This window comes from Drosophila mauritiana, chromosome 2R (assembly GCF_004382145.1).
Source record: "Drosophila mauritiana strain mau12 chromosome 2R, ASM438214v1, whole genome shotgun sequence".
Lineage (NCBI taxonomy): Eukaryota > Metazoa > Arthropoda > Insecta > Diptera > Drosophilidae > Drosophila > Drosophila mauritiana.
In genome coordinates, this window is record NC_046668.1 from 2,625,731 (window position 1) to 2,650,401 (window position 24,671).

Consider the following 24,671-nt stretch of genomic DNA (forward strand, 5'->3'; position numbering starts at 1 on the left):
CTGTGGAGGTAAATTTCCTTGAGAGAGGAGAGTGGTAGAACTACAATTTATCATATCAAGCGGTTTAACTGAAAAAAAATGTAGGCTTAAATTTTAAAGTAACGTTTTACTTTTCTATTCGCATATCACTAGTTATGATCGAAAAAACTTCATCATTGTCTTTTCTTTGTGTATATAGTATAGTAGTCTCCCTCCCTTCCACAATAATTTATAATACAAATTATAATATAATAAAAAATATAATATAAAAAAATATAAAATAAAATATATATAAAATATATAATATATATATAAAATATAAAATAAAAAAATATAATATAATAAAAAAATACTGTATAATAAAAAGTAAATTACTATAAATTAAAAATATAATATATATATATAGTTACATATAAAAGGCCACAACAAATCGGCTTAAATCTATTAAATGAACCGTTTCGTATACAAACTTAGTCCGAAGCTGAAATCAACGTTTTTTCAAAATAACAAGACTATTAATGTAACCAGACCGCTTCTTGTTTAATTCTTGCTTAAGATTGAAATTTAAATGTAAGTGAAATTGAGGAGAAGCCTTAAAGCCTTAACTTGAGCCTCAGAGAGAGCAGGCAAAACTGCTTCGTTTAGGCTTTGGGATTTGTTTACATGAATGGCTAAGTGCCGTTGCCAAAGAATTTGTTTTTGGATGCTTAGTGGAGAATTGCTCTTGGATTCTTCAGTTGAGGAGAGAGAGCAGGGAAAACTATTTAGGTTAGCCTTGGTGATTTGTTTACATGAATGGCTAAGTACCGTTGCAAAAGAATTTGTTTATCGTTGCCAGAGAATTTGTTTATTAAAACGCATACTGAGCAGATGGCATACATTACGGGAACCAATTAAGTGCTTTATTGTTCATTGAATTAATGAAATTGGTCGGTTTGAGTGGCGCAAATACGTCACTATAATTTCAATAATATAACAACAAATACATATGCAATCCTTATGGCTATAATTAATAAGAACGCACAAATAGGTTATATTAATGCATATGCATGCATTGTTTTATTCGGAGATGTGACTGAATAAGCGAAAGCTTGGCTCCAATATATATATATACACATATATTAAATATATATATTTAAATCTCAAGGGTGAAATGTTGTCATCCTTCAGCAAAACTATGTTTCCAACCTTGATGCCACTTACTTCTCTCTTATAGAAGGGTCAAATACTTGCAGCTCCATCTGTGTTGTTGCATCTGGGTCACCCGTTGCTATCTGCTCAGGCGGTCGCGAAAGAGAGTGATGTCCGGCTCAGGAAATTGTCTGTAGCTGGAAACCTTTAGTTAGCACCTCAAGACTTTCAAAATTTTTTCAAATTGGACAGAGTTAAGGATGGCAGAAACTCATACGTCAGAGTTCTTAATTCTTTGATGGTATACCCAACGAAATTTAGTGAAATTTAGCAGACTTAACATAAGCCTCCCATGAACCACCGAAGTGTGTGGGACGCGGAGAAATGAACTTAAAATCGATCTCATCGCGGCTCGGCAAACACGCTCTTTGCACCGACAAAGTGTGTATCATTGCCACTCCAAATGGCAAGTGGACTGCCTCGAAGTGATAGTCGTGAGATCCCAATGAGCTGTGTAGCGTACCACACGTTTCGTTGTGTTTGCTGAGTAGGAACCTAACATCCTATTCGGGGACATTCCGTTATTCTTTTCTTGTTCTTCGGACCGACGACCTTGGTTCAGTTTCCTTAAAAAATCAGCTAGTCAAAAAGCTTGTGTCGGGGTTCGTTAAACATTTCAGCCTCAAAGATATATACGCCTTTTATAGAAAATCCTTGCGTATTATTTATTTTACGTGCGGGGTGTCGTCTGAATCGGGACCTAAAATTGCTATTGCACCCTACATGAATTGCGCTTCTACAAGGATATTGTTCGTAGAGATCGCTTCTTATCCCACCCTACCTATGAGCCCATCGGTGCGAATGTATATGTGAGAGCTCCCCAACGTATTGTAGATTACCCATTCTACTGTGAAGGAGAGGTTTTCCTTTACTACTTCATAATATAAAGGACATATGTTTTCATGTCCAAAACGGTATCAATTCATGTTTAAACCTACATCCTCAGCCACATCTAATTCATAGGCATGCAATTTCTTGTGGCATACTATTAAACTTATAGAAAAGTACAATACTTATGACAAAAGTAAAGCCATCTTAAATTACAATTTCCATGCTAAATATAGTTCATTTTTTATCTTAGCGACTTCAACGTGCAGTGCCTTGGTATTTACCTAACGGAAAAAAAAAGAAATTCAAAAATCTTGGTTAGACTAACATGGATAACCGTTTCCTTGTTGGCATTTTATGTTCAAATTCGGGTTATTTATTGTCTTGATTTTATGAGGAACAAGGTCAGGCTTACATATTATGCACTCATCCTGTCGCTGCAACTGCGATAAAGGCCTTTTCACGTTGGGTTAACGACGTACTCTAGCAAATTATATAAAGTGTGAATGTATCCTAATCTATTTCCTCGACGCAGTTAAACTCCCATAGGAGCAGTTTACAAAAGTTTGATTTTTGATTAGGTTGCTTATTGCCGAAATTATATAAGTTACCTTAAGTTAACACCGCTACGGCGAGCATGTGAAATACGGCAACAACGACATTCTCCAATGTAAGCATTAGACCGGATGTCGTTACGTAGCCGGCAAACACTGCTTATTTGCGTGGCCGCTACAAATATGAAATCGCAACAATACGTTTCGTTTTCATTTTAGCTCTTAATTTAAATTTTTGCATTTGTGTATTTAGTTCTTTTCTACCCTCATAAGCAGCAGCACTTTCTCTGCTCCATAAAGAGTTTTTTAAAAGTTACTCCGTCGTGTATTTATTGTGAAGCCACCAGCTTGCGGAAACCGGCGTAAAATACTAAAAACATAACATACCAGGAAACTGGTTAATTGGCGCCCAAGTAGTGGTACTTGACAGTGCTAAAAAATTACTTTTAACTACAAGTGAATCAAACTCAGCCACGTCAACAGGGCTAAAGTGCTAACATTAATGACAAGTGCGTGCAACAGAGCAATCCGACAAGTGGCTGCTGCTGACCTACGTCAACGCAGGCGACTCAGCGACAACGTCATTAACCTCGCCTCTTGAGTACGGTTGGCTGAGGAGCGCTATTTTAGCGCAAATTTAATTTCACGTTTCACTGAACCCGCTGGAGCTCTTCGGGCAGCGAATTGTACCCAGATCAGCGCGCAAGCTATCTGGACAGCGGAGACGGCTGCGCGGGAATCTGCGAATTAAAAATTAATATTAAAATACAGTTTTTGCAAGTGTCTTTCTTAAGATAGAGTTTAACAGTAAGAAGTTTTAACACACACAACGACGCGTGAAAGTAGTGGTGGATTAGGTTGACGAAAAATAATATACTATTGGCAGCAAGAATTATTTAAATAAAAAAAAAACACGAAATTTTTCCGTCTGCCTTTGTCTTGTCCGTTTTGTTTTATCGTTCAACGTAATACGATCCGTGGAATTTTGCCACCTTGTTGCCTCCGTCCTCAATCGTTGTAATGATATTCGCTGCGATGAGTCATTGGATGCCGTCAAATATTTGCCTGAGTTTGCAGGCGCACTTGAATCATATGTTTCATGGAGACAGGTGACTCTCTCAGCCTACCGTATTTTAAGGCCGTACGATGGCTGCTCACGCCATTATCAAGCGGTTTTAATTATAAGAAACAAAATCAATGGCGGCCGCGGATGTTGTTCTGTCCTTTTTCGGCACAGTACTTAACTTTGACGCGATTATAAGTCGCCTCGACTTCACATACAGTGACAAACGTCCACTTCACGTAATCAAGCAAGAGTTGGGCACGCTGAGACAAGTCAGCATGTCCCTACTGCAATATTACGATGAAGTCAGCAAAAAGTCGGGACTCGAGAGTAGTCTCACAGATGTGCTATTCTCAGCAAAGCCAAGGGACTTGCCGTCAGCTCTGGCGCTCGCACAAGAGTTAGAATTGAACCACGGAAGATAAGCATTCGCTGCCAGCTTCGCGAGGAGCGTGGAGGAAATAGAATCCAAGGCAAATGCCCAGCAGCGAGTCAACCGCCCTAACAAGCACAAGCGCAGGCAAGCGGGTCAAAGAACCCACACTTCAGTAGGCAGCGAAATGCCGAGCAGCAAACACGCGCCGGTGCCCCAGAACCAATGGAGGTGGAACCTTCGCTGTCTTAAACAATCCAGGCCTCCGTTGGCGTCAACAGGCGGTCGGCCATGTCCGATTGCTAAAACGGTAAGAAAAGGCAAAAAAGGGTCAATCATATAACCCAAGCCGCCAACGGCGCTGTGGCACAGATCGAAGACGGCGCTGAAAGCGATTCTGACACCTAAAATTTTTTAGGGGAAAATCCCTGCTACCCGGCCCAGGGAATTCCCCAGGGAATACCTCCTAGTCATAGGCAAACAAATTAGTTTTTCAAAACATTATAAAAAGGAGTATATTAGCATGAATAAAATTTCTCACAGCTATCATACATGTTAATTGAGACTTAATAAAATTCAGACCGCAAATAATAATATTTCCATTCACAGCTTTCGATTTCCCTCAAAATAAATACTTAATTTGGATGAAATAATTCCAGAGGGGAAAGACAATTTTGTACCTCAATTAAAAATAAACATATATTTCTTTTCAGACATATGTGCGTGTGCACGGGCTAAATTAAATTCGGCGCCTCGCATTCGAACGGTAACGGTGCGGATGTCGGACAGGCACAAAGAAGACGCACCGTGAACTAACGGTACCGCTCTGGACCTTGGACTCGAGTTGACCATAGGTCGACCGGTAACGGTGCGTGCACAAAGAGGACGAGCGTCGGAGTGTTAACGGAAGGAGCTCGGAAGTGTGAACGCGCGGTCAAGTCAGAAGGAAAGTAACAGTGCAAGCATCGGGCGGCAAGAAGCCCGAAGGACGCGGGAGGACGATCACCGCAAGCAAGTGGAGATCCTGGGAGTGGAGGAGAAGGATCTGGCGTGTCGTAAGGATCAGTGGAGTCAGTGGCCAGCAAAGGTGGTCCCAGGCCGAGCGTTGCCTCGCCCGTGGACGATACATCCTGCACCATAACATCCTAAATCCGTTCCGGCCGGCAGAAGGACCTTAAGAAGGGAAGGCAAGAACCTGGCGTGTCCGTAAGGGTCAGTGGGGTCAGTGGTCGGTACAGGTGGTGCCAGGACGAGCGTTGCCTCGCCCAAGGACGATACACCCTACCCCATAACATCCTAAGCCCAGACCGACCGGCGGGTGGTCTTCCAGAGGAGACGACAGCGACGTAGCGGGTTCGAGAAGGACAGTGGAGTCAGTGGTCGGCAAAGGTGGTCCCAGGACGAGCGTTGCCTCGCCCAAGGACGATACACCCTGCCCCATAACATACTAGTCCCGGCCGGGCCGACTCGTCGTCCGCGTCAAGGAGCAAGCAATACCCCGGAGGCAAGGCGTTGCAGGAGAAGCGCCGCAGGAGTAGTAAGATCTCTGAAGAAATTATATATGAAACGGTAGAATAAACGGCTATATTATGAACCCATTGCTTTTCCTTGGTCGAGCAATCACACAAATCATAAATTTGGTGGGACGAACGCACAAACTCTCTGAGCTAGCCGCTGCAATCCGTAGCGAGAGAAATAAGAAAATCAGTTCCTTACAACATATAAAAAACACTAAGAATTTAACTTAAATTAACTCATTACTTCGGACCGGACTATCCCTTCGCGTTCGCCAACTTGGCCTTAAGATTTCTTACGACGCATCGATATTAACACGATATTAATAAAGACTATAATGCCACAAAAGCCGTGTCCATTGCTTTGGGCCAGTCTCCGGGAACTAATCAGCTCGATCGCCGTGTTCTTTTCCCGAACCGTTTGGAAGCTTAGAACGCGGGCGGGAGCCAGGAATATGACGCTGCTCTTAAGTTCTCTTAAGCAAATTCTTTGCATTGCATCGAGCCAAAAATTGCGGTCGGTCGCGAATTTTTTTGGCGAACTTCGGAGACCGGCGGATGTATCGCTCTTTCTTTCGAACCTTGATATTTTCTAAAAAAAATCAGCGGCGACCCTCACAAATGCATGCCAGTTTTTCATAATTTCATTTAAATGTATGATTTTCACTTTCCCGGGCCTCAAGGCCTCCTGTCCTGGACCCAGTTGATCACGGTGTTAATATTTCAGCACTGCGTCTACATTGTATTTAAATTATGTTTTAGATATCTCAACCTAAATTTCCCCCAGCACTCGCTTACCCTTTTTTTCCGAATCCAGCGCCTCGATGATAATTTGAATTGTTTTCACTTTTCGATGGCCAACCAAAAAAAACTTTTCCGTCTCACTGCTTCGTCAGACCGTCAGAAATGGAAGAAAACCATCTTGGCCTTCGGATGCCGGCCGAACCCATCTATCTTTCTTTAAGTCCCACCGCCATTCCCATGGAACTGACAATCAGCTCTGTTGCCTCTTTGAATCCGAAATTCTCGACCCGTAGAATTCTTCTTCTGCCCCAATTTTAGTTCTGGGAACCGAACATAGATGGTGGCCCCAAACCTTCTTACCTCCATAGATGACGCTGCCGACACTAGCTGCCACAAGCGCTACAATATATACATATATTTTCGTGCCAACCTTGCTTATCTTTTTTTACGATAAAAATATTTTTTGCACTTGCGCTTGTTCTCCTGAAAAGCTTACAAATTTTGTTGACTTGTGCACCGTTGCTTGGTACTGAATTCGATATTCTTCGTTAAAACCATTGTTTTCAACATCGTGGAGCTTTTGTATATTAGCCTTTAATTACATTTTACACATGACACTAGCCAGCAATATATAAAATGTATAATAATATATAATATATAAATCAATAATGATATGTTATTAATTTAACTACAACAAAATGAGTAGATATACATTTTCAAGATGGGTGCTACCCGAGAAGTGGACTAGGTCAGAAACGGTGACAGACATTAACATTTAACGGAAAGCCTTAATAAAAGGGGATCGTATTGAGTAGGGAATGTGGCTGAAGCATTGCCCGATCGTTTTACGATCAAGCGACATCTTTGCTTGTGGGGCAGTGAGGACTACTGAAAGACGAACAGTACGAATGTAATTATTTTTACAACCACTTCTAATATATATTCTCGTTATGTTGGAGAGGTGAGCGGCTTACCAAGATCCCAAGATGCAAATACGCCTCTTGCTGGCAACCTGGTGCCTGAACATCGTCTCCAGAACTATTGCAGACCTGAAGCCAGTGCTGCTTCAGCTCATGAACTTCTTCCCAAGGGCAAAGACCATTTATTGCGATAATTAAGAGACTAAAGACTTTAAAATTTTTTTTTTAATTGGACAGAGTTAAGGATGGCAGAAACTCATACGTCAGAGTTCTTAATTCTTTGATGGCTAAGATGTATACCTTACGAAATTTAGTGAAATTTAGCAGACCTAACATAAGCCTCCCATAAACCACCGAAGTGTGTGGGACGCGGAGAAATGAACTTAAAATCGATCTCATCGCGGCTCGGCAAACACGCTCTTTGCACCGACAAAGTGTGTATCATTGCCACTCCAAATGGCAAGCGGACTGCCTCGAAGTGATAGTCGTGAGATCCCAATGAGCTGTGTAGCGTGCCACACGATTCGTTCTTTTTGCTGAGTAGGAACCTAACATCCCATTCGGGGACATTCCGTTATTGTTTTCTTGTTCTTCGGACCGACGACCTTGATTCAGTTTCCTTAAAAAATCAGCTAATCAAACAGCTTGTGGCGGGGTTCGTTAAACATTTCAGCCTCAAAGATCTATACGACTTTTATAGAAAATCCTTGCGTATTATTTATTTTACGTGCGGGGTGTCGTCTGAATCGGGACCTAAAATTGCTATTGCACCCTACAAGGATTCCGCTTCTACAAGGATATTGTTCGTAGAGATCGCTTCTTATCCCACCCTACCTATGAGCCTATCGGTGCGAATGTATATGTGAGAGCTCCCCAACGTATTGTAGATTACCCATTCTTTTTTTATTTAACTTTACTTTATTTATTGGATCTTCTGAGAAATTATGAGACTAACAATAAGTTTACAAATCTAAATTATGTACTGCTTTGAACAGTCTTTTGAACTGTATTCTTGAAGAACGGACCTAATAATCAGCGATGAGTCGGAAGGTCGTTGCGGCGAAGACGGGATTGGTCACAAGCCCGCGATAAACTTCTCGCAAGATGGTTAGAATGTGAAGTTAATTTCCTTATGTAATTCTGTTTTTGTTGAGTAATTTCCTCTCTGACAGATATGATGTTAATGTCTCTTTGGATATTTTCGTTTCGGATATACCATGGTGCCCCAGTGATTGTTCTCAGTATCTTGGACAGAGCCCTTTGCCATGGTGCCTGATATCTATGTTGCTACTGCTGGCACTTCCCCATAGTTGGGAGCCGTATGTCCAAATTGGTTTTAATACGGAATTGTAGAGTAAGACCCTGTGGTCAAGACAGAGGAATGACCGTGAGTTGATAAGCCAATGGAGACTACTAGCCTTAAGCTTCAGATGTGTTCTTTTGGCTTCGATGTGCCTACGCCAAGTGAGCCTTCGGTCGAGGTGCACTACAAGATAAGTAACTTCGATTGCTTTCGGGAGTACGGTGTTGTTCAAAGTGATCGAAGGGCAGTCTTGCCGGTTGAGTATGAATGTTACTTGCTTACATTTTTGTTCGATTATTTTGATTCGCCAATCAGATATACACTTCTCCACAGCCACTAAGTGACGAGAGAGTTGAGTTGTTGCTTGTAGAGGACATTTGGATCGACTTAATCGCTGTGTCGTCGTTGTGGGTGTATCTGCTGTATAAAGGACGTATGGGGTAGGTCCAAGTACGCTGCCTTGGGGAACTCCAGCGTTTATAGCGTGGTCATTGGACATATCAGAGTTACATCTCACAGCAAAGGCTGTATTGTAGAGATACGACTTCAAGAGTTTGTGGGTGTTTTGGGGGAGCATTGCTTTGATTTTAAACATTAAACCATTTAGCCAGACCTTGTCAAATGCCTGGGAGACATCCAGAAAGATTCCTCTGCAATATTCGCGTTTTTCGAAAGCAGTTCGTATTTCTGATGTTATTCGATTGGCACGGATATTTTTACTAACGAAGATAGCGTGGAAGGCATGATGATAGAGGGTGCTGATATTGACAGTGCCCATATGAATGATTCTCAACTTGATGGTTCCAGTACTAGGCGAAACTTTCAGGAACCATCCAATACAACCAATCAACTTAATGTTCACAAAAAACCACCACAAATTGTTGTTAATATTAGTAACTTGAATGATCTGTTTGAGATTATAAAAGAAAAGACAAGCTTAGATAACGTTGTCGTCAAAGCTAATCAAGGGGAAACGGTCAGAATATGTCCAAAAGACAGTGACACTTACAGGGAAATAGTAAGCCATATGGATGACATTGGTATTCAGTTTCACACTTATCAAATGCTGACAGATAAACCACAGAGAATTGTAATAAGGGACTTACATCACAGTACATCAAACAAAGACATAACCGCCGATCTGAAATGTTTAGGCTACGAAGTACTCCACATTCACAACCCTAGTTCTAGGACTAATAAGGACGAAAAACTAAACATCTTTTTTATTAATATAAAGCCCTGTGCAAAAATTAATGTAATTTACCATGTGAAGACCCTTTGCCGACAGAAAATACGGATTAAAAAGAAATTGTGCCAGATGTGGCGAAAATCACCAAACCATGCAATGCACCCGACCGATAGATGCGCTGCCCACATGTTGCCATTGCTCTCAAAATCATACGGCTAGCTTTAAAGGTTGCCTAAAGTATGTGGAGCTTCTTCGCTTCTTCTTTCTATCGGCCTGCAAGAAATGCGAACAGGTTAAATATGAACAATCATCATCAATCTTCTAGAGACCAGCAAGAGCTTCCTGCCTTGCCGCAAGAACCGCAAGAACAACACGCAATCAACAGTACATCAGCTACCAACACAACCACAGCTTAATTTGGCCCAAAGCCAACCATCTATAGGCACTGGCGGAAACAGAGCAGTATCCTATGCTGCAGTAGTAAAAGGATTCCCAAATATAGCGCCCTCCAAGGATGGACCAGCCCAGCGTCAACGCCTAAACAACTCACAAGCGAAACAAATATTGCAGCAACATCGATCGAATACACAGCAGAATAACTCATCTGATGTGCAAGTATTCTTACAACAGCAACAACAACAGTTTCTGGAATGGCAACAGCAGATCCAACAACAACAACACCAGCAGTTTCTTATGTGGTTGCAACAGCAGCAGCAAGAACAACTACAGTATAAAAGCCAAACCAATCAAGACTGGAAAAGCTTGAAAAAATGGTTCTTGAACTAGCGAATATGTTAAAAGAATGGGCTAGGAGTGAACTTAACCCCCAGCTCTTTAACAACGTCTCAGCCTCCCAATGAATAAACTAAAGATTCTTATTTGGAATGCTAACGGCATTTTAAGAAAAGCCAAAGATGTTGAGCTGTTCGCGCACAACAATAAGGTAGACATTCTTCTTGTGATTGAACTTAGACTTAAAAGAGGGGAAACTGTGAAGATATATGGATATACGTACTATCCAGCTTATAGACCATCCCTTAATAATAATAGTGTTGGCGGAGTAGCGGTGTTCGTCACTTTCCACAAAGGGTCATTGAGACACGCCACATACAATTGTCATCAGTAAAAGTAGCCACAGGACTGGGGGACCTGCAGTTTAGCGCCATTTACTGCTCCCCAAGTACTAGAATCGAGGAAAGGCATTTTACTGACATAATACGCGCCTGGTAGGTGGCGACTGGAATGCCCGCCACTGGCTTTGGGGCGACACTTACAGTTCACCTCGCGGGCGGAAACTAGCAGAAGCCTTGTCCGTGACTGGAGCTAAGATCCTCGCAACTGGCTCTCCGACAAGGTACCCGTACGTGTACAGTCATACGCCCTCCTGCATAGACTTCGCATTGTATCATGGTATACCCGACCACCTAGCAACTATGGTATAACACAAAGCTGGGACTTGGATTCGGATCTTTTAAATTAATACATCCAAAAAAAAAAAAAAAAAAAAAAATTTGCCTTGAGACAGATAGTCACCTAACTAATAGCCACCAGGATTCCTGGCTAAGGTCGACTCCTTTCTGCGACCGCGTCGCATCATCAGCCGCATTGTCGGCTGTAGGCACCCATCTCCATTGGGAAACCTTCGACGACTCCAAAATCTCCGCCACTCGGTTGCCAACAAACTGCTTATACCGGCGGTGGGTGCTGCCGATCCATCTCAGCACCGTCTTAGAGTCCGTCCATAACACCAGGTCCGTGATGACCACACTGTGCTCCTCCTTGACAGTGTTCATCAGCCTGGTTCCAAGAACTGCTGCCTGTAGCTCCAGCCGTGGGATCGTCATCGTTCTCATTGGGGCACACTTCGTCTTCGCACTCACGAAGCTCACCTGCACGTCGTCGTCCTCATATGTGACCCTCCAATAGGCCACCGCCGCGAATGCTGCCTGACTAGCATCCACGAAGACGTGCAACTCTATGGCCCGGACTGCTCCACGCCCAAAATAATGGCGCGGACATCGGAACTGTCCCACGGCGTCCATCTCTTTGCGCCAAATCGCAAAGGCTTTGCTTGACTCCTCCGGTAGTGGTTCGTCCCCACTGGGGGATCAAACGTTGACATCACCAGGCTCAAATATTCCCTCTTCGTAGGGACTCGATCTCCACTCAGGACGCTGCTTGGCACTCGATGATACTCCACGTTGAATCTGAAGTCATCTGTTGCTTGCCAACTTGCCAACGCATTCCGAGGATCTTCTCTTCAGCCTCACCCCATCCGACGCTCTTGACTCGACCAGGTCCTAAAGCCGTCTCCACGGTGGGTGAGCTGGATGAAAACTGGCATAATTCGAATCCAGCATCCTTGTGTATCTCCTTCACTCGGGTAGATACGCTGATAGCCTCGCTCTCTGTAGCGAAACTGTCCACATAGTCATCGACATAATGGTAGTCGGTGATGGCCTTGACCGCTCTCGGATCCGAATCCCGATACTTCAGGGCATTCATAGTCTTCACGTAAAGCGCAGCGCTCGGCGAGCAGGCTGCTCCAAACGTCATTACGTTCATATCATAGACATCCGGATCTCTCTCGTCGTCGCCATCTCTCCAGAGGAATCGTTGGGAACATCTATCCTCGGGTCGGATCAGCACTTGGTGGAACATCTCCTTGATGTCACCGCAGACTCCGACGGCTCCCTCTCTGAAATGAAAGAGCACAGCTGGCAAAGGCTTATAGTGCTGAGGCCTTTTGTCCAGCTCCGAGTTTAGCGAGGTTCCTCCAACTTTGGCTGCAGCATCAAACACAAGCCGTACCTTGCCGGGCTTGTTTGGGTTTTCGACACCAAAATGTGGCAAATACCATAGGCGATCGCTTCTTACCGTGACCTCCTCCGGCTGCAGCCTCCTCGCGTATCCTTTAGACACGTAATCCTTTATAATCCGATCGTATTCCTGCGCCAACGGCTTGTTGCGCTTCATCTTCTTCTCGACGTCGACCAGCCTCCTGTACGCCATCTCATAGCTCGGTGGCAGCACAACGTGGTCGTCCTTCCAGAGTAATCCCGTCTGGTAGCGACGCCCCACTTTCACCGTGGTGTCTTCGAGTATCCTTCGGGCCCGAACATCGTCGCTGGCTGCGACCGGCGGCGCGGTCTTCACTCCAAAGTTCTATATGTCGAAATAGTCCTCCACCATCTTCTCCATCGCGTCATCCACTGTCACGGCAAGTAGGCAGGACCTCGGTGACGGCGTGGTCGGTTGCCCACTTACAGGCCCAAACACAACCAAGCCCAGCTCGGTTGCGGCCGCATACGGTCCCTCTCGAGCAAACCGCCTCGTCCTAAGTGGCAACCCCAGATGTCCGTGATCCAGGCCGATGAGCAGCTTCGGCACCACGTTGCTGTAAGGCTTCATCGGCAGACGCGGATCCCTGTGCACGCCCTGGATATCTCGTCGGCTCAATGTCTGCATCGGCAAACTCAAACTCGAAACGGCATAAACGTTTCTCAATACATGGCGAGTGGGCTTTCCAACTCCACTTATCTTCAGACTCACCACGTTGGTAGGCTCTCTGGTTGCCTTACCTCCAAACCATTGGATATTTAGCTGCCGACGCTCTCCTTGCACTCCATGATCCCTTCGTAGTTCGTCATTGATCATCGTGACGGAGGATCCCTCATCTAGGAGCGCATACGTATCCACCTTTCGCCCCGCTCCGTACAGCGTAGCCGGCAGTATACGGAACAGTAGATGGCCTCCTTCGGCGTCAACGCAGCTCAAATTCCTCTGCATGGGCGCTCCCGCTTCACGCGGAGCTCCTCTCTCCAGGCTGTTGCTGGGAACGGCTGGCTGCCGGTTCCTCTCCTGGTCCCCGTGACCATCTCGTAGCGAAGGCCTCCTGGCCGGGCTGCGTCTGGAAACTGCTGGCTGCTGGTTCCCTTCGTGGCGTCTGAAGGCACCTCGCTGCAGCGGCCTTCGCTCCTCGTCCGCACCATGTAGCAGACGGTGATGCTCCCTTCGGCATCCATTAATCTGGCACTCACCTTGCGTATAGCAGGATCTAGCCGTGTGCCCGCTTCGCAGGCAATTGAAGCAGAGCCGATGCCTCTTCACCTTTCCTTTGGCGAAGCTGCAATAAATTTTCTGCAGTTCAATATTCCATGCTGTCCTCCACAGATGGGACAACCTCCATGCCGATCATCCTGTTGATCGCATTCATTATAGTCGACGCTTGCATGGAGAAGTCGACGCCTCGGCTCCTTTCCCTCGACGTCCAAAACCGTGCACACCACGTTTGCGTACTCCTGTAGCCACGCGCTGAAGTGGACTACAGTGGGAAAGGGCGCAATCGTTGCAGCATGCCTGGCCCAGTCCACTCGCTTGCTCGTTGGCAGCTTGGCCACAAGCTCCTCCGTGAGTGTTGGGTTCCCCAGGTGTTGCTCCGCCTTCGCTGACTGCAAGAAGGCCGCGAGGTTACTCACTCGGGTTGCGAAGGGAATGATCTTCGCCAAATTATGCTCCGAAATTGGCTGCACCTCTCGCACGTTGTTGAGCTGGCTGCGTATAAGCTGCTCCGGTCGGCCGAACCTAAAGCGCAGCTGCTCCATCACGGCGCTGACATTCCCTGGATGAATCAATAGCGCCTTCACTGCCTCGCGCGCTTCATCCTTCAGCGCCTTCAACAACCTCTGGTCGTTCTCCAGGTCCGTGCAGTTGTACGCTCGGGTCGTCTCCACGAACGCACAGCTGAAGATCGGCCACTCCTCGGGCTGCCCTCCAAATATAGGCAAGTCCGGAAGCTTCCTTGGCCCATATGCTCCCTGGATTCCACTCGGCTTCGTCGCGGCGTAGGATCCGACAAGTGGCGATGCTGTTGCCGCATTGTGGATGCTCACGCCCGGTAGCACGAGTCCATGCGCTGTCTGCGCAGTGCCTGTTGCACACAGTGGCTCCACAAAATAGTTGCTAGTCGTTAGCAATGGCGGTCCACTCGAAGATGGCGGCAGCGTGCAGGCCGCACCGCTCGCACCGTCACCGTTGTATGGCACCGACCCGACCCCGTTATGTAAGGCCTCTCCTTAGATGTGGGTATTGGCTGGCCGCTCCAAAATGGCGGCCGCCCCGACGCTCCACTGTTGGCGCCAACTGCGCTTGGGCCAACTGCGATTGGCGCGCAATTGGCGGTGCTCACACTTTCCAAGTGTCTAGTGAAGTGAAGGATCTAGCCTTCTCCAGCTCCCTCTCCAACGCTGCGATCCTCTCCATGAGTTCCAACACGAGGGGCTGGTTCACCTCCGGTACTGAACTCGCAGCTGTGACAGCAGTACTTCTAGGTTGGGAAGCTACTGTAGTCACCGTAGTGGCCGGGCAAGGAATCGACACCGCCGTGATATTCACCCGCGTCCGAGTTCCTGCTCCACTACTGGCTGGCTGCTGACTCACTGTTGTTATAGGGGTGGCTTCCCCTCCGTTCAGCCGGGCACTCTTCCTGGGGGAATGCTGCATCTTCCCCAGCTTCAAAATGGCGGCGTCTCTGACGCCTCGTGCCGCTGGCTGCGGCCACGGATGCTTGGCGCTCCTTGCGCCTTCTGACCGCTGGCTGCGGTCTCCACAAATGACGCTTCTTGCGTCTCCTTTTCGCTGGCTGCGACTCGTTCGTACCGGCGTTCGACGCTGGCTGCGTCCCTCTATGTCGCTGACTGCGACGCCACTGTCGCTGGCTGCGACTCCTCTGCCGGTACGTAGCACTGGCTGCGCTCACACAAATCCTGGCTGGCCGTCTAAACCGTCACTCCAGCTCCGGCAACTCTCTAGCTGGCCGTCTAAACCGTCATTCCAGCGCAAGTTGCCTCTGCAGTCGCCCTAGGACTGCGAATAAAAGGTTGTCGTCGTGCGTCACATGGAGTTGCCTTAAACGGCTACCCCACGCATTGGTTCCCGAAAGAAAGGGCAGACTAATCCGTGGTAGTAGAACACGTTTTATTCTTGAAGAATTCAATGTTTCACAATTGCAACTAACTTAACTTATTAGCTCACCGCAGTGTGTCCTCCAACTCTTACACGACAATGAAAGGCTAAATTTTCCCGGCAATTTACAATGGCGAAAAAGAATGTGCCCAGACACATATGGGCTTACAAATCCTTCCACATTCGGACTTCTCAAAAATACTAACTAGCCTATCGATAACAATATTCGATCCGCGACACTATGTACGTGTCACAACCCTTCACCGTGATCTGAATCTTCATACAGTGGAAGAGCAGATATCCACCACAGCAGATATAGTGATAGACTTAGACGACACCACAGTATACTTGCTAGACGTTTACTCCCTGCTAGGCCTCTAGGGAGATTAAAAAGGAAGGGTTTCGCCAAAACTCTTGGACAACCCTAAAGACCCCCTCGAAATATGAGACATAGTTGTAAGTCCTCACATGCTTAGTGCGAGGTTTGGTTTTATCATTTATCTGTTAATTGCGCTGTTATGTTACTGTTACTGCATTGTATGGATTCATCGCTTCTAAATAAATAAATAAATAAATAAAAAATTCGATTGACTACTTCAATGGTTCCATGTTTCTCTCGAAAGCCGAAATGATGCGCTGGAATAAGGTTACGTGTCATCAGGTAGGGGGTGATCCAGGTCATCAGACACTTTTCGAAGAGTTTCGAAAGACAAGACAATAGGCTTATAGGCCTGTATGATGAAGAAACTGAAAGGTCCTTTCCTGCCTTCGGTATCGTTACTTTGATCGACTTTTTCCATCTCTCTGGAAAGTACCCGAGTTTTCTGATAGCGTTACGGGGCGGGGAGATACAGATGCAATTAGCACAGTAATAATAAAACTAATAACTAATTATAAAATTTGGATCTAGTATATTTGTAACCTCACCAAAACGACCATAACTAAAAAAAAACTAATACTGATAAAGAATTTTTAACAGAATTAAGAAAGCACTTAAGCGAAATTCATAATAAAGCCGTAATATTTTTTTTTTTTTTTTTTTTTGTAAATATAAAACTCTGCCCCAGTTGAAAAAAAAAAAAAAAAAAACTCCAATCTCAGCAGCATTGCCTTTGCCCTTGTTTTTGTCGCCAACACTTAGCCACCCGATAAATAATCAAACTTCAAGTAAACACAACTTCTACTTGGAGATCAAGCCATGGTCAACTTGTTAAGCTTAAATCAAACTGCATCAGTCAGCAAATTTCAATTTCATAATACAGTGAAATAATTTCAGCATAAATCTCTTATCCTAACATAATTGAAAGTTCAAAAAGTTTCAAATGAAAAGCTTCTGACCGAGGTTGATTGGATCAGGATTAAGAATTAGGAGATCAGTCTGAATCGGGACGAGATCGTGAACAGCTTCAAATAGAAGATAAGGTATTATAAAAGTGTATTGCAATAGAATAAGTGAAAAAGTCTACCACCGAATAAATATTAAATAATAAAAAATAAAAATTATTTTATTAAATAATATTTATATATATGTATAAGTTAATCTTTTCCTTTGTGGAAATTAAACGAGTCCAATTTGCGAGGTTGACCTTTTATTTCGGATTCAAATTAAGAACTAAACATTGAGAATTAGAGTAAGCCCTAAGTAAGCTGTGGGTGTCTGGCAGAGGCGTCGGCAGAACGTTGTCGTTGTCGCTGATGGCGTGATCGGCAGCTAGGCGGAGCATTGGAGTGGTTTGAACTCGATTGAACTGGATCGAATTGCAATCTCTGCAATTTCGGTGTTGCGTGGGTTCGTCGCGGCGGATGTTTATAATATTGTTGATTTAGGATTTTTGAACTCTTGTATTTCTTAGAATACTTTGTTGCACAATTCTTGCAGGAAAAGTACTAAGGGTTCATTGTATCGGCCGTCGAGAGGAGTAACAAAAGTTTCTGTTGTTAACTCTCCCCCCTCAGGATCCTACTTGTCCTCAAGTGGGTGTTAGAAATAGGGAATATTGTTGAATTCGGGCTGTATCGGCCTTGGCTTAAGTTTACTATTAAGCGTGGGAGGCTCTTGTTGAATTTGAATGGTTACTTTCTCTCTGGGCTTAAAGTGGATTTTGGAGATTATTGAAAGAAGTATGACGGTGCCCAGTAAGCACAAGATCGCGATGCGGTTTATGGTAGAGTGTGTTGTTACGTTATTTAAGTGCTTTGTGTTTTTGATGTGATTCCAATGACAAAATTTTTAACCTCTCCACTTCTATGGGTGACATTTGAATTATTGGTGTTCCGGGTTTTAGGATAGATTTTTCTTTATTGTTGAATTGCTTGCTATTTATTTGAACGGTATCGTTCCAGAAATGAACCAGGTATGTTCCTTTTAGATTGTAAGTTATGTTGTTGTGTATTAAGTTGCCGGTGTAGTTGTTAAGTAATATTAAGCTGCCATCGATCTCCTCTATTTTCTGAATATGTTCTGCATTACTGAAGTCACACAGCGCTTCCTTTCCCTCAATTAACTTAGCAATACATTTTGTTTGTTTTAGATTTACAGTGTTTTCTTTTTTACATATTTTTAAGTAATTGGATATTTTACAGTTTTTGGGTACATTAATGATTTCTTTTTGCGCTATGAATATTTCATTCGTTTCTAAGTGTACAATAAAGTTATTTTTTATAACGGGTTTTATCAACATATCTTGATAGGTAGTGGGGTCTAGTTCTGGTATTTTGATGATATAGATAATCGCTGTTTTATTATGTAATACTGAAACATCAACAAATTCTAGCATTTCTTCGATTGATAAAGAGGTAATATTGTTTTTTTGAAATATTTTATTTACTTCATTTAGTTCAAATTCGTTTAAAAGGAGTGTGTTAATTACGTTAATTTTTGCCCATTGAATGGCATATTTAATGTTTACAATTTCTTCTTTTATCAATCTGACCTGATTTTGCAGACTCGTTGCTATTTCATTGTTAAAATTGTTATCCTTTTTTATTGAGTTCGTAAGCATATTTGAGATTGTTGTTAAATTATTGATTCTACTTTGCAGTTGTTTATTAACTATTACCTGATCGTTATTGTTAGTTATAAGGCTATTTAAATTATTTTCGATCATAGTTAAGTCGTCATGATCCGGATTTCCTGCCACAAATTTCCAAGCGGAACCAATCCAATTGATTGATCGAGCTTTGCGATATTTTGAGGTCAGAGTACTTAATGCGGTAAATGCCTGAGCTATTTCGTGTGTTAGTGTATGGTAGAGGTAGCTTCCTTTTAAGTCATTAATTGTGTGTTCTCGTATTTTGTACAATTCTGTTTCTAGCTGTTCTAGGTCTATTAGATGGATTAATTTAGTTGATGATATTTGTAGTTTCCCTAATCCTTTGTACACTGAGACGGTTTGAGCGTCGGTGTAATTAGTGATTTCCATATTTGCCAATGCTAATGGCAGAAGCATTAAAAATAAGAAAATCCTGTAATGGGGAAAAGGAGAAGAAGAAAAATCATTTATTCAGTGAACGAATTAATTTTTTACGGGTATAGGCCGATCCCTCATCCCTCATCCCTCATCGATCGGATCGATACCCGCAAACGGACAAAAATACTGAGTTAGAGGGTATTATTACTCTTGTTTTATGTTACTCTTGTGAACGATTCTTCCTGTTTCTGTGATAATAGTTGTATGTCTATTTTCTTTTACTGTTTCTTTCTTGTACCGTGGGGAAAGTTTAGAACCTAGTCTTGTGTTTTGCTTTATAAACACTATTTGCCCTGGCTCATAGTCTTTGATCTTATTGCGTTTTTCATTATGGTTTTTTAAGTCTGTTGCTTGTTTTGATTTCAGTTTTTCAATGTTATCTTGTCTGCTTTTGTCATATTCTCCTGGGTCAGTGGTTATATTTCTGCCAAAAAATATTTCTAATGGACGCTTTTTCGTTACAGAGTGAATTGTGAAGTTGTATTCGTAGACAGCTGAATCTAATAGTTCTTCAAAAGTTCGGTGTACCTGTTTAGTTTTTAAGCATCTCATAATTTCAGCGAGGGTAGAATGAAACCGTTCTATTTGTCCGTTTACGGAACTTTTATAAGGGGGTGCTTTAAAAATTTGTATGCCCAGCTGGTCTCTCATCATAAAAGTTATTGTAGCGGAATTAAAAGATTTTTCATTATCCATTACGACGTATTTTGGTACGCCAAAATAGAATAGGATGTCATGTAAGGGTTTTCTTATGTCTTCTATTGATTTTGAATTTATTAATTTAGCTTGCGCAAGTTTAGAAAATTTGTCAATTGCCGTTAGTACCAGTTTTTTTTCTGTAGAGAAAATATCTATATGGATTGTGTGTCCCGGAAACTCAGGAATTGGAGTTTCCATTATTTCTGGGTTTGTGGGATGCCTATCATATTTTCCTTCCTTGCACACCTGACACTGTTTTACTAATGTTAAAATTTTAGATTTCATTTTGGGAAAATAGCATTTTTCGGATAATTGGATTTTATTCTCTTCAGCATTTCTATGTGCCCTATTATGAGTTTTAAGGATAAGTTCGTCTTGATCTGTTTCATTAACTATGTCTTCTACCCGGTTTTGACTAAATCTGACTTTAAAAGATCGAAAATGTTCTGGATAAATTCGTTGTATTTGGCCCATTATATCTTCTGTTGTGTGAATGCCATTAATGACTGTGGGATAAAGATGTTTTCTTAAAATTTGTATTAAATCATCGTCTGAGTATGTTGGCTGCGATACTGTATGCCTATGGAATGTGGGAAATGGAAGGGTAAATTTATAGTCAGGTGGCTCTTCTTTAAGTATAAAAATTTGGTTTTTAAAAACATTAATCGGAGATTCAACATTTGATATCAAATTGTGGCTAGAACTTTGAGTGCTATGTTGAGTTGCTGTCAATGAATTAATTTCAACTTGTCTTGGTGCCCTCGATAGTGCGTCTGCTACTACATTTTCTTTCCCTGGCTTGTAGAGCAATTCTTTATTATATTCATCCAAATAAGACTTCCACCTTCTAATAGCTATCCCACCTTTCCAATTGCAATCGTGCGTAAGTGGTTCGTGATCGGTATAGATTTTGACCTTTGAACCACCGTAAAGATATCCCTTGAAGAAATTAACAGCCCAATGTATTGCTAACATTTCTTTCTTTGCCGTTTCGTATTGTTCTTCAGTTTTGGAAAGTGTTCTAGATATAAATGAAATCGGTCTGTTGGATTGTGATAATACTGCTCCTATCGCATAGTCAGAGGCGTCTGTCGTTAGTGTGAATTCCTTATCAAAGTCTGGGTATTGGAGTATTACATCTTTGGATATCAGTGTACTGCGCAACTGTTCGAATGCTTTTATTGCTTTATCGTCTAAGTGAATCAATTTCTTTGCCGACATTCCCTTTGAAATGCGTCCGTCTTCCCCTCTAAGCAAATCAGTCAGTGGCTTGGCCATTGTCGCATAGCCCAGTATAAACCTCCTGTAGTATCCTGATAGCCCAAGGAAGGATCTTAATTCCTTTAAGGTCTTTGGTCTCGGATAGTTAGCTATAGCTTCTACCTTTGTTGGGCTAGTCTCTATTCCTTTATCTGATATAACGAATCCTAAGAATTCTACTTTGTTCTTAAAGAACTCGCACTTGTCTAGTTGGCATTTAACGTTTGCTGCACTTAGTGTTTCAAAAATTGTTTTCAGATTTTTGCAATGAGACTCTTCGTCTTTGCTAAAAACAATAATGTCATCAATGTAAATGTAGCAAATGTTTCCTATGTGTTCTCTAAGGATGTCGTCAAGGGCGCGTTGGAATATTGAAGGGGCATTTTTTAAACCAAAGGGGAGCCTAGTAAACTCGTACTTTCCATTGTTTACGGAAAATGCTGTTTTTTCTATATCTTTCTCTTTTAATGGAATTTGGTGAAATCCGCTTTTAAGGTCTAAAACGGAAAAAAGCTTGTTATTACCTAACTGTGCAATGACTCCGTTTATGTCAGGTATAGGGTATTTGTCAGCTATTGTTACATTATTCAGTTTTCTATAATCAATGACCAGTCTATATTTTTTTACGTTGGAAGCATCCTGTTTTTTTGGAACGATCCACACAGGTGAATTATATGGGGAACGCGATGGTCGTATTATATCATTCTCTAAAAGGTCTTTAATCTGTTTGTCAACCTCAGCTTTTAAAGCCATTGGGTACTGATAAAATCTAGAGTAAACTGGTGTGTCAGTATTTATTCGTATTTCGGCTTTCACATTTGTGAGGTAGGTCAGTTTGTCATCCGGTTCGGCAAATAAGGTTGGGTAATTTTTGAGTAAGCGATTTAATTCAAATCGCTGATTGTGTGTAAGGTGATCCAACCTTGGTATTATTACATTGACTGATTCAAATTTTTTTTCTTTAATGGGAATATTCGAGCCATTTTTTAAATGCATTATTTGGTTTTTTGTGTCAATGACTGCGCCTAATTCTTTTAAGCTGTCATTGCCTAATATCGCGTCAAAAGTTTTGAGGGTTGGTAATAGGAAAAATTTAACTATTGTATTCAGATCGTTAAATAAATTGGCGTTTTTGTGATGAGTTATTTTTATATCGCCACCTACAGAGACAGCATTGAATATGGTTTTGTTTGGTAACGGGTTTGAGACATGTTTTGGTTGAATATAATTTCGATTAGAGCCGGTATCAATTAATATTTTTAAGATTTCTCCACTCCTCACCTTACATTCAAAATATGGCAGTGAAGAGTCAGTTACCCTAAAAAATTGAGATAGGAATAGTCATGCTCTGGTTCTTGGTCATTGCTGTCAATCACTTCTGTGTATTCACCAAGTGTTTGTTCATAGTCTGTCTGTTCATTTTGTTCTGCTAAAGTCTGTTCGTAATCGGCCATTGTCGGTGCTCCTTGTTCTGCCTCAGTTTGTTGTTCGATTTCAGTTTGGATATTAAAATTTCTTTGTCTTTTGGTTGGATCTGTAATAGGTATTGGGGGTCGTTTACCAGAGGCATCAAATTGAGGCCTGTTCATATAATTAATTTGCCTAGATTGAAGGCTTCTGTCCACGTCCATTGGCTCTGGTCGTGGTTGGGGTTTTGTTGCAATTGGACGAGGTGGTGGATACGGTTGGTGTGCTGGGGGTTGTGCTATCGGAGCTTGTCGGAATTGTTGCCCAAAATTATTCGGTGCTGGTCGGTATTGTGGGTGTCCAAAGTTAGCATTAAACACTCCTGCTGGCATGGGTCTGGGTGGTAGTATTGGTCTGGTTTGGTAACCCATATTATTGGGTATAGGTAGTGGGCGTGGAGGCGGCCCTTGAGGTGTGCTTCTAAAAATGTTCTGTTGAATTTTGCCCGAAGCGTGATTGATACGGTAAGTCTGGTTTTCCAACTTTAGGCACAAGTGCAAAGCAGATGGCAAGTCAGTGGGTTCTTTTATGCCCAGCAACCGGGGAAGGTCGCCACGGAGACCTCGGATAAAGGTATCTAAAGCTTTATCCCTGTACAACTTGGTCATAACCAATTCTGATTCCCTGCCCAATTCCATGCAACTTATTTTATTGAGTATTAGAGACAAATGTCTGTAAACAACTTGATGGAATTCTTCAACTGTCTGATTGGGCTTTTGGAATATTGTTGTCATTTGATATTCCAAGGTGGAAATATCTCGTTTGTCTGCGTAATGTAATGTTAAGCACTTTGAGATTGCTGCCCAGTTCAACGGGACATTATAAGAATCGAGGGCAATGTCTGCGATGCCTTTTATCTTATTTCGAATTGTGTGCAAAATACCGAAATACTTTGCTGTACCTACGGTGTGAGCATAAGTTTCTAATATTCTATCTACACTCCTTTTCCAGGAACCGAATTCAGCTGGGTCACCGGAAAAATCATGCAAAGATCTTACAATATCGGGGACTTTGTCTAAATCTTGTAAATTATGTTGATGTTCTGGATTAATACCCTGGTTCTCGACATTTGCGAAATCAAAGCTAGAGCTTTGACTTTGATGCAAGAGAGTTGGGAGTTGTTCGGCCAGAATCTGACGAACGATTTCGGCTAGTTGTTCGGGCTGTGCCATTATGTTTCTGTTTTGTTGGTGTGTTTGTTGTCTTGCGACTTGTCCGTGTTGTTGAATTAGATTAGGTGCGTTAGGTTCTGTTCGGTTTATTGCCTCAGATTCTGTTTCTAAGTTGAGCACTAGTGGTCTAATTAAATTGTTGAAATTTGCCATAAGGAGAAATTTCCATTGAGGTAAAGAATTACTGTGATATCGAATAGTCAACTTGTTTAGTATGGTTACGCGTAGCTAAGTATGGTTATAGCAATATAATCAATTATTTAAGTGTATAAAATGAATGAGGGAACAAAATATTTTAAATTGTGTCACTTAAGATTTGTTGATAGATCCGTTCAATTATTTAGTTAATTTATGTTTGATTTAAAATTTAAATAGGTCTTAATAATCAATAGTGTTTAGTAGCAAAATTTTATAGCACGTTAATATTGAAACTTACTCCTAATTTAATTATTTTATGGTAAAATTTAATCGCGTATTAAAAATTTTATTTAATTGAAATTTAAATTATGAATCATAAAAATTTTTTTTAAACCTATTTAGTTGCGTATGAATTGTAATTTCTTTTAGTTTCGAATTTTACTTTATTTAGTTTTAGCAAAGGAACGTGATCAAAGAACTGTGTTCTGTTTAAAGTGAATTTAATTTATTTTAATTGTTGAAAACCAGTGTCTGGTTTTGCTCTTTTACCTTGGAGGGTCCCTTGGGATTCGCAAGATTGAGCTTGTTATACTGCTTTTTTTATTGGTAGTGCAGCGATATTTTATTTTATTGCTTTACGCTTATTTATTTTATTCACAAACTTTCGTCAATTTCTTTAAACACTTTCACTTTGTTTTTGCTTTTAACATATCGCTATTTTTACTTTGAATTATTTTAGTTTTCTTGACTTCTTATTACGTTTTAGGTAATCTGATTCACTTAACTCTACTTACATTGCTAACTTGATACGGCTACTCCTCCTGGTGATCCGGATGTTGTCCT

The 24,671-nt window shown here is 42.3% G+C and overlaps 1 protein-coding gene across 1 annotated transcript; it reads right to left on the bottom strand.

Annotated features, from left to right (window-relative positions):
- Positions 1–17,171: 17,171 nt before the first annotated feature.
- Positions 17,172–24,671, bottom strand: LOC117137782. Its single transcript, XM_033299407.1, has 2 exons — positions 24,623–24,671; positions 17,172–19,087 (listed from the first exon to the last, which is right to left on the bottom strand). Coding segments are annotated over exons 1-2 (1,284 nt in total). The 5' UTR covers positions 24,625–24,671; the 3' UTR covers positions 17,172–17,805.